The sequence below is a fragment of the Actinia tenebrosa genome, unplaced genomic scaffold, assembly GCF_029948245.1.
Source record: "Actinia tenebrosa isolate PJP-AT-01 unplaced genomic scaffold, QUT_ActTen_1.0 PGA_scaffold0__85_contigs__length_37466705, whole genome shotgun sequence".
Taxonomy (NCBI): Eukaryota; Metazoa; Cnidaria; class Anthozoa; order Actiniaria; family Actiniidae; genus Actinia; species Actinia tenebrosa.
This window is the reverse complement of record NW_028292569.1, coordinates 7,829,117-7,843,761: the sequence shown is the minus strand read 5'-3', so window position 1 is coordinate 7,843,761 and position 14,645 is coordinate 7,829,117. Positions and strand designations below refer to the sequence as shown.

The window sequence follows — 14,645 nt, the reverse complement described above, 5'->3', positions numbered from 1 at the left end:
TACTCATCCCATCACCTTATTTTTGAGAGGGTTTTGCAGCAATGATAAAAAAATATTGTCTACACTTCAAGGTTTTACTTCATTTTTAAAATTCTGAACAGTAGCTGTCCAGACTTCAATTTCTCTAGCGTATGGTTAACAAAAAAGGGTAGGATAAATTGTTAAATTGAATTATACTGCATTATCACTGTCAGGAGATAAAATCAAGAATAATGTGACTAAATTGGCTTTTAAAAATATATACAAGATATATTTTCAGTAATGATTCTCTGACGAAAATTAAGATTAAGAGTAAATGTGTTTGGGCTTCCTGTGTCAAGGTCAGCGGTGAACTGCGCACGTTTCCCAACACGTTTTCCAGAAGGCATCAGAGAAAAAAAATTAGTATTTCTTTTAAATTTCTTCCACATTCATCGTTTCCTATCAACGCCTTTGATAAAGGAATATGGCAGAAACAGAAGTAAAGAAGAAAGAATCGGTATTTCAAGAGCTTCAGGCGGACGAGGACGCTGGAGTTATCACTGTGGAAAGTTTGTGTATGAACTGCCATAAAAACGTAAGCTTATTTTAGTCGAAAATATTAAAAAATAGCCTTCAATAAATAAGGATTTATAATGTTTATTCTGTTTTTTAATAACATATTTATTCGGCAAGAGAAAGAAAGAACTCAAGCCAGTTTTACATACAGTATATAAATAGATAAAGAAATAAAAAGATAAATAGATAAATAGATAGAGATGTTATTGCGTCATTTACAATTGAAATCTTCAACTCTCGTTAAACTCATTGTTGTGAATAAAAAAGTGGGTATTGAGCACTAGCAATTCAAATTATAGATTAAGGTTAAACGAATATAACAAGAAAAGCACTTCTTTGGTTCTTGATATCTCTGCTTCATTGTTAAGGGTACGACTCGCCTCCTCCTGGTCAAGATTCCGTTTTTTAAAGAGATAATATTGTCATCATTTCACTGTGAGCATTGTGGAGAAAAGAATAGTGAAATACAGTCTGGTTCATCTATTCAAGACAAGGGATGCAAAATATCATTAAAGATCACTACCAAGAAGGTAATATTATATTGTAAACTATGTAGTAATGATGATGATGATGTTGAATGTGATGATGGTTATGGTGGTGATGATGATGATGTTGATAAATAATAATAAATTATTAATAATAGCCAATAATGATAATTACAAGTCTCTGTGTGGTGCTCCCCCACAAGGGTTTGTCATGTGCACTACTGCTTTGTTCAATATTTACAACATACAACACTCAACTCACATTGAGTAGAGTTTGATGGTTCTCCAGCTCTCTTGATTCAAAACCTTTTCTCCAGATTTTCCAGTTTTCCTCCCTGTGCAAAACCTAACACACCCATGTCAGGGGCTGATGAAATTGGAAGGCTATAAAGGGCATGGAACGCTTCAGCCTTTTGAGAATTACTGGTCAAAATTTAAAAAAATCTTATTATAGAAGGTGGCCTTTATGTTTACACTAATTTTACCATTCATTTAAAAATTTTTGATATTTTGTTTTCATTGGCTGTAGGATCTGGATAGACAGGTAGTTAAGCAAGAAAGTGCCTCCTTTTCTATTCCCAAACTTAGCTTTGAAGTTCCTCCATTTACGCAGAAGGGAGGTATGTACCAGTATTATTTTTTTTCTATTATTATTATTTTATTATTATTATTAATATAATATAATGTACCAGTATTATAATTCATTGTACACATGTTCCCAATTAGTTTTGGTGTTCCCGATTAGTGTTACAACTTGTGGTAATCTACTGTAGCATAGAATCATAAACATTTGACTGGGGACTTGCTTTTGCCCTACTTATACAGTATACACCCTTAGAAACAGATTTTGACTTCCCACAGTGGAGTTCATAGCAGCTGTTTGATGAATAATGATTGTTCTTGCCTATTTATAATATTGATAGAAATAAGTACCATAGAAGGACTGATAACCAGGGCAGTGGCAGGACTTGAGCAGGACCAACCAGTCAGAAGAGTAAGTAAAACTGTCCATCCGTTAACATATTAGGTCCTGACCTTTAGATCTATGATGGAAGCAAGGATGGCAATACCAGATTATAATTATGCAAGGACATTTTAAAATGGTTCTCTGTGTGCCTGCCGTTCTTCTCAGTATTGCCGTTCTCTCTAGGACGTGAAAAAGAACCAATGGACGTTCTAACTAGCAAGGACAGCGGTAGCAAGGACGACAGCATGCATGTGAAAAATCATTTAGAAAAAGTGTTTGCCTGCTACAACTGACCATTGTTGAGATTTCTATTTTTTGTTAATGAGTTTGAGAACTAATAATGATATTTGTATTCTTACCCTGATTTCAGCATATGGATCCTGAATCAGCTAAAAAGATTGATGCATTCTTAGTGGAACTTAAAAAGTGTTTAGAAGTGGAAACACCATATATCGTTATCCTTGATGATTGCACTGGGAACAGTTTCATTGAGAATATTTATGCTCCAAAACCTGATCCCAATATGAAAACAGAACTTTATGAAAGAACAACAGAACAAGACAATAGTCTTGGCTTCTATCAAAACACATCTGGAGAAGAAGAGGCTGAAGAAAAGAAGGAGTCTGAAGAAAAAGGTAGTAATCACCTTTTTTTTCCTAGTTCGGTATCCTAAGAATTGGTATTCTAACTGGCTTCTCAAGCAGGCAAATATTTTCTATCTCTCTAACCCCAGTCCAGTATCCTGGGATAAGGGTTTGCAGAACACAGTGGAAACAATTGCAAAACAAGTTAAAAAGCATCATCTTCCCCCCCCCCAGTTTGGTATCCTAAGAACTGGCTTTCTATTTGGCTGCACAATTGGATAATATTTTCTTTTTCTGATTGCAATCCAATTATTTGGGATAAGGGATTTCAAAGCAACAAAAAAAAAGGGGGGGGGGGAATGCAGTTTAATGACTTAAAAAGTAAATGTGAGGGGGGAGTTTTATTGGGTCACTCCCATTATTTTTCCTCTACAAAACTCTCTTCGGTAATTTGGAACTCGAGAAAGGTCTATTGATGCTGTGAGTTAACCTTGATTACTGTACATGGATAATTGAACAGCTGTGTACTTTTTCATGTAAGTGCAATATTATGGAGTGAACAGGAATTACTTTAATGCTGACTTTAACAAAAATAATATCTTCTTTCTAGAAAAAAATAAAGCATTTGACAAAGATGAGGTAACTATTTAGTTTTCAGTTCTTAAGTTTGACAAATGGCATTGACAGATTTGATGGTTTGAACTTTTTTACATTTGTTATATACATTTTATAAATAAATGGTTTTTTTTGTAGGTAATAACTATCCCCACGAATTGTACATCTTGTAATGCTCCTTCAGAAACAAGAATGAAACTTGTGTGTATCCTTGACAGCAAATATTTATTTTACTTTAGTCAATCAAAAATATAAACCCAATTCATAGGTACGAATACAGGGGTGGTTCCAGACAAAAATAGAAAGGAGGGAGGGCGGGGGGGCTTGACTGAATGACACTAAAAACATAGGAAAAATTTTAGAAAAATATTTTTTTTTATTGATCAAATAAAACTATATATGGCTAAAGGGGGAGGGGGGGTGGGCTACAGGTCCCCTTTCTCCTCCCTGGATCTGCCTCTGGCATACCTTGGATTGTACTATCATTTGCATCTAGGCATAAACACCAGACATCAATACATGTTCTAACTAGCTTCTGAAATGTTTGTCAACCTTTTTTTATTTCATAAGATTGCCTTTTACATTCAACTCGACAGTTTCGCTGACAAACATACGAGTTTCAGAGCCAGTTAGAATATAATTTGATGTCTGGTGATTGCATGTAAATGCAAACGACTATAAGTCTGTTGTTTGTTTGTCATTATGGGTCCTTAATCCATGATGTTTAGCTATTCCTCATTTCAAAGAAGTGATAATCATGGCCCTCACTTGTGATACCTGTGGTTTTAAAAGCAATGAAGTCAAGTCTGGAAGTAAGTAGATTTGAGAGAAATGTTACCTTTGATTTAAGGGCAATGTGGTATTCATGATAATAAGGTCAAAAAATGGTCCAGATAGAGCCCTGACAGACACTATTCATGGTAATGCAATGTTTTACCATTACAGACCACATGTCATTTTCTAGAAACACATTTCAGTTTTAACAGGAGTGCATGCGAAGACATATTAATGTGGATACAAATCAAACATAGAATCTTACTCTCAAGAGAATGACATGTGATCTGAAATGGGAAAACATTACGCCACAACGAATTAGGTCTATTTCAAATGTGATTATAGGAAGTGCCTCAGTCTGCTCATTCTTTTCTGATGTCCTCTTGGAAATCATTGATACTGGGTGGCTCCCATGGCTATTTCTATACAGAAATACACTGCTTCAGATACTGTACCTTTACTGCAACTTGATGTTTAATATTAGGTGTTTGATGAGTACAAAATCCAGGGTAACCGTTACTTCAAGAGGTGGTGGGTTCTGGGAATCACTGAGACATTTTCACCACTCAAGGATAAACCATATCTTTGTGCCACTGTGTAAATTCTCCATATTAATATATTATCCTATTATTACTAATATGTTGTATTAGTGTCATGACAAAACTAAAGAAATTTTCTACTCTACTAATATTCTTTTTATGTCCTTGGTCATAGGTGGTATTGAGCCTAAGGGGCGTAAATTGACTCTAAAGATAACTGACCCCGAGGATCTTAGCAGGGATATTCTTAAGGTATCTTGCTAAACAAGACAAACTTTACATCATCTTTGTGTAAAAAATACACCAGCATTTTAAAGCAAATATGTCTTATGGCCGTTACATGCTGAAATTGTTAGCTGAAACAGCGTTGCAAGACATGTTTCAGAACAAATTACACAGTGTAACACCCCTAGCTTTGTGAAACTTTTGTTGCACAAGAAAGTATTCTTACCAGAGTCCTTGTAATACTTTTTGTTGTAAACTCATCAATAATGAACCAGGCATATTATAGTGAAAATTATTCAAATTAAAAATTTTGCAAACTTGAGATGTTTTTATAATAGCAAGCTAGAGGGGATTTGATCTATGGTTCAAAATATTGTCGTGTCGGCTGGTCATGAATTACACGATTACCATCTTATTTATAATATGTTTTCTTCTCTGTATGGCCTAGTCTGAGACATGTACACTGAGTATCCCAGAATTAGAGTTTGAAGCTGGAGGGCCTACACTTGGTGGAAAGTTTACAACTATAGAGGGCTTGTTATCAAATGTTGGTGATCATCTCAAGTCAATCAATCCTTTTGGTTTTGGTGATGGATTTTCTTTGAGTGGTGGTAAACTAAAAGGCTTTCTTGATAATCTACAAAAGGTATTCAGAATGTTATTTTCGTGTAGACATTTTGTTTGAGAGGTTGCCATATTAGCTTGTTCCTTTGTTCCTTTTTCCCTTCTTTGGTTTACAATTTATTTTAAATTATTAATGTCTAAAGATGTGAATTGTGTTTCATCAAGCAAATGTTTCTGGGGGGGGATTCAGAGAGCTTTCCAGGCAGGATTTGAACCTGTGACCTTCTTTGAATCCCATCCTTTTTTCCCAGGAAATATTTGCTCAATGAAATACAATACACATTTTTAATAACTTTCCAAGCAACAAACACACCTTAAAACTTATTGATATCTATTTTGTTTTAGATCATTTCAGGTCAGTGGATGGGTGTGCACATTATTCTTGATGATCCAGCAGGCAACAGTTTTATACAGGTAAATGATGGATAACGGATCAGTACAGTATGAGAAAAGTTCTGTGGGATAAATCCACACTGTTGCTGAAATTTTGCTTAAATGTTGGCTGACCACCTACCAACATCGTACCATCATTTCATTATCAACAACTTTCTGACACCTTACTGCTGTGTTACTGAACATGTTACTGATACTTAACTACAGTGTCATAATTGTTAAATATTTTTTATTATTAGAATCTTTATGCCCCTGATCCTGATCCCGAACTAACGATAGAGGAATATGAACGAACAACGTCACAAAACGATGAACTGGGAATTTTACACATGAATACTGAGAATTATGCTGAATCCTGAAACTGAAATTGGTAATTAAATAGAGAATAATTAATACAAGGCTGAGATTCTGACTACTGTACAGGTTTCTTTTGATTGTTTTTTCTTTACCACCATTTTTAATGCTACATGTTGATCAAGACAACAGTTGTGACCTGGAGATCGGGCAATACACTGCTGTCAATCAAACCGTCCCCATGTTTATTACTGTGGTTGATGGTAGTGTATTGCTCAATTTCCTTGTCTTGACTGTTGCCTTGTCAGTGCATAGCAATAAAAACAGAGATAAATTTTTCTTTCTTATATTTATTCTTGATAAATTTTTGCTGCTTTGGTGAACAACAAACTAGTAGAGGAGTAGTGATTTGATGATAAAAAAAAAGGACAGAAATGATACGAAAAATTTGTAGGCATACATGATGTAAGTCATACTGTAAGTCATATTGTAGCTGTATCTAAATATTGTGATTGGATGACTTACTGGAAAATAATGGGAAAGTGCTGTAAGTCAGTACTGTATATTTTTAAGTCCTATGTTAACCATTTTTATAAGAAACCATTTCAATGTTACGGCAAGTTGTACTATGCAGGTGCTCTAAGTCAGTACTGTATGTTACTCTCTTATGAAAACTGCACTAGTGATAAGCTGTACTTCATTCAATGAACAAAAATTGCTTATTTCCATGCAAGCGATAAAAGTCTTTGAATGTCATTATCTGCTCCAATTGTCAAACACTGACCACCATGTGCTGTCAGCTAAAAAGAATTGTATTGAAAACTTGCAATTCAGCTGATGAACATTCCACATGAGATGAGATATGACGTCAAGTGAAACCCAGCAATTGAGTGTTGAGGAATTGATTAATTTCCTCTTTTACTCCGACGAAGGACTAGCGTCCGAAACGTCAGCGAGTTTTTTCATCTTTTCATGGTGTTCAATTTACCTTTTTATCATTACTGTTTCATTAGAAACACCGACGCAGCTCACACTAGTTTTTAGCTAGTTATCTCTTCTAATTTCGACACAGTGCATGACTATTTGAAATCAAGAGGAATTAAGACCGGAATTAATTATGGAATTGCTAGTCTAAGATTATTGAAAAAGTTCTACATATTGTGAATCATCTTGGTCTTCTGAGTGGCTTTGACTTAAAGCTTTGTATGTGTTGCCTTGTTGCCATGGTGATTCCTCCCTACATTCAGCATATTGGGAAGTGTTGATTTTAGGTGATCTGAGTGAATCATCACTAGCTACACTTGAAACAGATCTTTTATGGTACGGTTCTGAGGGTTCTGTGTAACCGTCACTGTCTTCACTGTCTGAACCTTCTATTGTCTTTGATCTTGCATACCACTTGTTTCCTTGATCATTTGACACTAGAACAACAAAGAAAGTAAGATATTGATCATTTTGAATGACACCTAGGACTGTTGCCTTATTTGCATACTAGTATTAGTTAGGGGGGGTACTCCCATATATGGACTATACAGGGATGATCCGCTGAACAGGGTATGGTTTTTCAAGCTTCCTATCATAAACAGGGTATGCAATTTCACTCAAGCTCCAAGTTCTTCCTGAGTTTCCTGTCATATTCAGGGTTTCTACTTTCATATTGACTGAAACTGGTTATTGTGGTCTTCAAAAAACGATAAGTGAGATGACATGATAATTGAAACAGGAACTCAGTGCAATAAATTATATCTTTTGTCATAAACAGGGTCCACAAATTTGAGTTTTTTTATCATAAACAGGGTACCCCTTTCAGAATCCCAGCGGAACACCCCAACCCAAATTCTGGCGGAGTACCCCCCCCCCCCCGGGATTAGTTATTACGCTGTAGATAATCATGGAATAATACAATTTGGAATATTAGAGTATTTTTTATATTTCACATGAAATGCTATGGTAAACATATAGCTGTGTGGTAGCAGTACCTTTGCCTTACAGTTACATTTTTTTACGCATTGCGCTTTGTGTGATTGGATGATTATTAGAGGATAATGGGAAGCCATTTCAATGTTATGGCAAGTGGTAAAGTGTATGTGCTGTAAGTCAGTGCTGTAATGATTCCCACTCAACAAAAACCGCTTTATTATTCTTTGCAGTAACTCAGTGGTTAGAGTATCCAATGGGTATCTAGGAGATCGTGTTGTTTCCTATCATGTTTGTTTCCTAAATTCCAATTCCTATCAGAAAATCTGATTTGTTTCTGAGTTCCTTTCAACTATAGTTAAATTATAGCTATAATTTAATACTTTCATTGCCAATAAATTAATATTTGTCATGTAGTTGTTATACTAGAAGGATTCTGAACTGAATCTGGGCGTATTTAGTTTGAGTGTGCAGGTTGTATATAACAATGAACACATTAAAATTAATGACCACTATCTTGAGTAAATCTTTCTTGTAGCTCGTTTGCTATTTGCTCATTGCTATTATTCTATGTATTATTGTCTTAAATACAGACTCAACTCGCGCAGTCAAGACAATGATAATTCAACATTAGACATGCATCATCAGTAGAACTTTTTAAAAAGAAACTTAAAACATACCTGTTCAATTTATAATCCAAATAGTCAGCCCATATTTATTACTTGAGTTTATTTTTATTCTTAGTTTATATATTTTAATGTAAAGGCATTGAGATTTTGATATGCCTTAGAACCACAATTATCTTTATTATTATTCAAAGCCCTGCCAGATCTTTTAAAAGCAGCATGATAAATCGATAATTTATTATCGATTCTAATTTCTTCACTTAAATAATCAACCTCAGTTGATAATTATTATCAGACACTAAAATATTGAAATCAATGGATACCTTTTCTTGGTTTTGGTGCAGTTTGAGGTCGCAAGTCTATCATAGACTGTGGCTTGCTCAAGTTCTGTCCTTTAATACCCTTTTGTGCTCTTACGTTTGTGCGGGTGACGGGGGTTGGTTTGACAGATGCAGATTCTTCTGTTAAGATAGCAAAATAGTTAATTATCATGGGTGGGTTTACAAACAGGGGTTAGAACTGTATGTGAATTTGAATTTACTTTTTAAGAAAAATTAATTTTTAAAATTTTCCCCCGGTTCACAACGCAGAGAAATTAATGTTCATTCTGAGTAGGTCAGGTATTTTTTATCTCCCACTGTCGATCGGTATTCATGCGCTTTTATGATTTAAACACTTGCAGAAATAACAGATAGCTAAAGAACAAAACAAATTTCGAAACATATGGGAAAACTTAAATGGGAAAAATAGTTATTTACCATTCTAAAGTCAGTCTGGATAGAGAAAAACTGTGCCCTCTGCCTTGAAAATGGACCTTGGCCTTATAGCCGTAAATCCATATATTCAAGACCATAGGTACTGTTTTTCTCTATCTATCTGGACTTCCTGGCCCGTAAACAACCTCAATCTCTTACCATGAGATGGTAAAGGTGGTGGTGGACATGATGGAGGTGGCCTTAGGTTTTCTAAGGACAGGGGCCGAGAAAAGTGCTGAGTCTTAAGGCCGGAACTTTCACTAATCTTTCGATGTCGACCAACAGGTGCTGGAGGAGGAGATCTTCTATGTTTAGGTTCACCAAAACCTAGAAATAAATAAATAAATGAATGCAAAGTACCGTAAACCATATTGCATAGTTTTAGATGCTTCTGCAACCAAGACAATTTTCTTAATCTTTAGCTTCTGTTCATGAAACTTGCATGGGGTAAATTGGAAAACTTTTAATAGACTAAATCCAGAAATCCAGATGTCTCAAATTTTGTGACCTTACAAAAACATTCCATAAAATATTTAGTACTGTATGTGATTTTTATTAGCACACACACAAAATTGCCGTTGTGACAAAGTAATAGTAGGTTTGGGGGAAGGTCTGTCACTGTTTCCATGACATTCCATAGGCTTGTACCTATCCTCACACTTAAATGGCACATACGGCCTTCAATAGGCATAGGCATGTGCTCTTAAAAACGGCAATGTCATGGAAACGCTTCAATTGATATCACTAAAACCTTATTTTGTCATGACTTTTATCTAATGTGCTATCAAGTTAAATATCAAACCTGGAGATTTGGGTGGGCTTCCTGTGGTATCACAGGAGTCTGGTGGTCGTGGTGAGACGGCATATAAGTAATTTTGATCATTTTTTCCTGGACTGGCTGGTACTGGCTCATACCCAACTTCTTTTGATAGTTCTGTTACAATGCGTCTTGTTTTACCAGCACCTGTTGTTGACAAGACAAGCTTAATCAGAACGGCACATTAGCTTAATAGATTTTCTTTTCTTTCACCACCACCGCAAAGATGGAAAAAATGGTTGATTCTAATATTTTTGAAATGTTTTCAAATTTAGCTGGTACTAAAATTTATTAGTATAATTTTAGATTGGAATATACAGTTTTGTGCACTGTGATTGGTTGAGCGACCAGTGATTTTGAGACGATAATCACTTCACCTTCAATGAATGACAGACTTCAGCTTTCAAAATCAGATTTCTCTTTCATGATGGGAGCGTTTTTCTTGGGAAACCTCCATTTTACAAAGACAACACTGTTTGAAATGAAAGCGCATCACATACTGCTCTATATTGTATCATTGTTAGTATCTTTCTAATTCGATTGGCAAAACAACTATTCAATGTGGGAAGGATGGGGTATGATAATAGTGATAAATATTACGTAATATACAACATTCAAAATAACACTAAAATAATCTTAAAGCTATACCTTTGAAGACCTTTTCTTCAGTCAGCTGGGTTGGTGTGTCTGGTATCAAGTCAGCAAGCTGCTTATATGACTTACTGACACACAATGTTTGTTCAGCTAGAGTTTGTATGCTCTCGGCTACTAACTGAAGAGCTTCCCTGAGCGTTTTAGCCTAAGTATGGGTAACAAAATAATGTTGTTACAGTGCTTTTCAATAGAGCATTTTCACTCACATCAGAAGGCAGCCACATTCTGGTGTACAAACAATAGAAACGTTTTGCACAGTTTTTGCATAAAAATAGAGTTCAATTTCTTGGGGATAGAAAATGTATTGTTTTGGTACACCAACATGGCCGCTGTGACGTCATGTGAAAATGGCCTATAGCACATGTTGAATCAGGTGTTACAATTCAAAGTAGGTTTTAGTGGAAGTCAATCAAGACGTTTCCAGGACATGATCCATACACGTGGCCTTGAAAACTTTGTGTTTTGAGACAGTGTCATGGACACACTTTGATTGATTGACATCCACCATAATCACATTTTGGCACGACACAAATTTTGTGATTCCAAGTGTGCTATTGAGGATCAATTTTATATCTTACATTACTCTTTCTCCCTGCCTTCCTTCCTTCCTTCCTTCTTCCTTTCTTTTTTTATTCTTTCTTTCTTATCTTAAAACTCCAAAAGGAGTTTATTATTATAGGCACCTGAACCAGATACATCCCCTCAGATCCACCCATGAACGGGAAGTTCCTGGGATTCACTTCTCTAGAAAAGAGTTTATAACTTTGATACCTTGAATATTTCATGCTTTGTAACTTTGACTTCTAGTTCTGCATGAGCTTCTTCAGCTTTGGACAAGACCTGATTAAAATGACAGTATTCAAAACTGACTTACAACAACTATCAAATGATTCCTCTTACTTTAGAAAGAGACAAATAGGACGTTTGCATGATGATGTCGCTGACCTCTACGTACTACTAGACTCCCTTGCATACTTTCTTTTGTTCAGTTAATTAGCACCAATAGTCTTACTATTCTCATGAGGGAATATAAATTTAAATAAGAAAGAAAATTTGCAAAGCATTATGATAGAGGGAGTCAAATGATGCCATCTTGCAAACGTCCTATTAAAGCTAATTGAATTACCACAACAGCACTCGACCATTACAACATGGTATGTTTTATTACTATTATCAATGGTCCCTAGCAACGTGCAGCTATTTAAAAAAAAGGTGATTGTTTTGTTACATGTTGCATACCAAGCATGAAATTGCACTATTTGAATATTTAAATAATGTCAGCACAAGAAAAATGTGTAGGGAAATTTCATTACATATCGTGACCTTTCGTTGATTGCAGGCATTTCAGGCTTAATATGCAACATGCAACAAGACCATAACAGGTCTGTCAACTCTCCCGGATAAACTGGGAGTCTCCAGTTTTTGGACCGTATCTCCCGGTCTCCAGATTAGAGTCTCAAATCTCCCGGATATCTCTCTGATAATCGCTGAAGCTGACCATTTCTTGTGAGACTCAACTTTCACAACCATAAAATTCCAATTATTTTGTGTTGTTTTACATCACTAACAAAATCAAAACATAAACTGTTCTTGCAAGCAGGCCATTGTAATATAAGCAATAATCTGATTGGTCAGAAATTAACCAATCACATCAAATGTTACAAAGTGAATGACGTCTTTTCACTCGCTTTTTTCTGCTGTGACGTCATGTCCCTTCCCTATCAATTCTCCAGATTTGAATATCTTGGGGGTTGACAGCACTGTCATAACCAACCATTTTTTAAATAGCTGAATACAGGTTAATAAACTAGTTTTCAAACCTCAGCCATTTCGTCAATTGAAGATTTTGCAGGTTTGGATGCTGCATTACTTCTTTTGTTCTGCTCAATCTGAAATATTGAACAATTTGTAGAGCACATGTAAGACACCAGCACATTAGATAAGTTGAGAACTGTCAACATAAATACTTTACCTGTTTTTGTAACTTGTGCAGTCTTGTATTATAAACCATCTCCCTTTTTCTCAACTCATCAAGTTCCCTCTCCTCTCGTAAAACATCCTTGAATGCTTTCCTGTATTTTAGGTGCTATATATTTTGGATTTTAAATCAGTGAATAGTACATATTTCCAGGTTCAATGCAGACTATAACTCTAGACTAGCTTAAGTAGTACCTTTGCATTTAGTGTTTAGGGTAATGATAAAGGTATAGTTGCTGAACAAATATACAAGGGGCAATTATAGCAGCCATGACAGAATAAATTCTTTTTCCTCTGGTAAACTGCTTGTAATCTAGATTCTTTCTCATGTAAATGATCAGATTAGACCAATATTGTTCCTGCCTCCTGTCATGGCTGCCATAACATGACGGTGCAAAGCCTCTATACTGGCGGCCTCTATACTGGCAGAAGTGGAAGCAAAGTAGATTTCTCCATGCAATACATAATGTGGTAACTCACATTTTCAGTAAATTCCTTCATCATTGCAGTCCATATACTGCCAACTTCAAACACCTTACTAAACACATCTTGCAATGCAATGTTATCTTCTTCTCTTGACCATTTAAGCAATGACATGGAGGCTGGAATAATATGTTAAACAACTAGCTAGTTAATGATCTCAAAACTACTGAATAAGGCAATGGTGGAGCGACGGGTCAATTGCCCTCACCTCCACCTCCATCCCCCAAAACCTGTGGATCTGGTGTTTTGGAGGGAAAATGGTACATTGCCCCCTTCCCTCATAACCATCAAAAACGTGGGTTAAGTCTGCATTGCAGTGTATTTTGGGACTGTTATGACATATTCCAAGATGGCATTTATTCTGTCCCCTAAACAGCCCCCAAATTAAAATTAAAACTTAATGTGGAATTATATTTTGTCGCATTATTAGTCTGATCAAACAAAAAGTTAAGCCCAAGATAAGTTTATTATGAAAACTAATATTATCAAAACATCTTTAAAATGATGATTCTGACGTGGTTTGTGATTCAAAAGTTTGCGCGATGAGCGAAGAATATTTCAATCGCTGGAAACCAAATGTGACTGTTCATTGACTACAGCCATTCTACCTAATTTATGTATCAACTTATCAGTGACAATACAAAAGATATATATAATGATGATTGAATTACATGTAAGCACAACAAGTGTCTGCTACACTACGATAAGTAAAATCACTCCACCACCACGCCAAGACATTTCTTGAAATCTATTTAATATCTTGTAGCAGTTCGACTTTTTCCATAGTTTGATTAACTTCCTCATAAAGTTATATAATGCATCAATGAGCTTGGCTTGTTATGATGCGAACAAACGTATCACTGAATTTCGAGCACAAAATGATATAGATATCGATAGCCCTTATAAATCAGTGAACGATTTCAAAATTCGCACAAAATCCAGCCGAAATTACTTTCATAGCATTCACTACACTTTATAGTTTAGTGCGCGATTGCAAAAAATATATATGTGGTCGGTCCAGACATAATATTGTTGTAACATATACTAACCATTTTCTTTAGATTCGACGAGCTTTCGGAAATTCTCGAAGACCAACTTTTCGTCGAATATCAAAAGTCCGAGGAGACCATGGCCATCTTTTGCATTGAAAATCGCTTTCTTCGCAGCTCTTTTTACCATCAATGCCATTTCGTTCCCTGGTAAATATTCTTTACAAAATAACCAACCGGATAATTAAGTTACCGACCGGAAGCAACACATTCTGCTTTATAACTCGGAACTCTTGATACAGGAAGCCCAAATGATGTCCCAATATTAGATGGATCTATTCGATGGACGGACACGAAGGACGGACCGTCTATGTGGATGTATAATTTGCC

At 35.6% G+C, this 14,645-nt stretch overlaps 2 protein-coding genes across 2 annotated transcripts; one reads left to right on the top strand and one right to left on the bottom strand.

The window, feature by feature from the left end:
• The first annotated feature begins 342 nt into the window (after positions 1–342).
• Positions 343–8,469, top strand: LOC116307526 (zinc finger protein ZPR1). Its single transcript, XM_031717802.2, has 12 exons — positions 343–556; positions 906–1,067; positions 1,552–1,642; positions 1,946–2,016; positions 2,360–2,624; positions 3,184–3,212; positions 3,327–3,393; positions 3,917–4,000; positions 4,677–4,753; positions 5,175–5,372; positions 5,696–5,764; positions 5,983–8,469. Exons 1-12 carry the CDS (start codon positions 446–448, stop codon positions 6,100–6,102), a joined length of 1,344 nt encoding a protein of 447 aa, XP_031573662.1. The 5' UTR covers positions 343–445; the 3' UTR covers positions 6,103–8,469.
• Positions 5,956–14,546, bottom strand: LOC116307525 (uncharacterized). The gene is made up of 10 exons (XM_031717799.2): positions 14,316–14,546; positions 13,264–13,385; positions 12,779–12,892; positions 12,627–12,695; positions 11,578–11,646; positions 10,801–10,951; positions 10,138–10,299; positions 9,495–9,662; positions 8,904–9,041; positions 5,956–7,458 (listed from the first exon to the last, which is right to left on the bottom strand). Exons 1-10 carry the CDS (start codon positions 14,452–14,454, stop codon positions 7,175–7,177), a joined length of 1,416 nt encoding a protein of 471 aa, XP_031573659.1. The 5' UTR covers positions 14,455–14,546; the 3' UTR covers positions 5,956–7,174.
• Positions 14,547–14,645: the final 99 nt, after the last annotated feature.

Excerpts from the sequence above, each read along its gene's own strand:
- LOC116307526 (XM_031717802.2), top strand. The coding sequence starts at position 446 with ATGGCAGAAACAGAAGTAAAGAAGAAAGAATCGGTATTTCAAGAGCTT. Across the intron at positions 3,213-3,326 it reads AAGCATTTGACAAAGATGAG|GTAATAACTATCCCCACGAA; the intron begins GTAACTATTTAG and ends TTTTTTTTGTAG. Across the intron at positions 4,754-5,174 it reads TTAGCAGGGATATTCTTAAG|TCTGAGACATGTACACTGAG; the intron begins GTATCTTGCTAA and ends TGTATGGCCTAG.
- LOC116307525 (XM_031717799.2), bottom strand. The coding sequence starts at position 14,454 with ATGGCATTGATGGTAAAAAGAGCTGCGAAGAAAGCGATTTTCAATGCA. Across the intron at positions 13,386-14,315 it reads CGTCGAATCTAAAGAAAATG|CCTCCATGTCATTGCTTAAA; the intron begins GTTAGTATATGT and ends ATATTATTCCAG. Across the intron at positions 12,696-12,778 it reads TGCACAAGTTACAAAAACAG|ATTGAGCAGAACAAAAGAAG; the intron begins GTAAAGTATTTA and ends TCAATATTTCAG.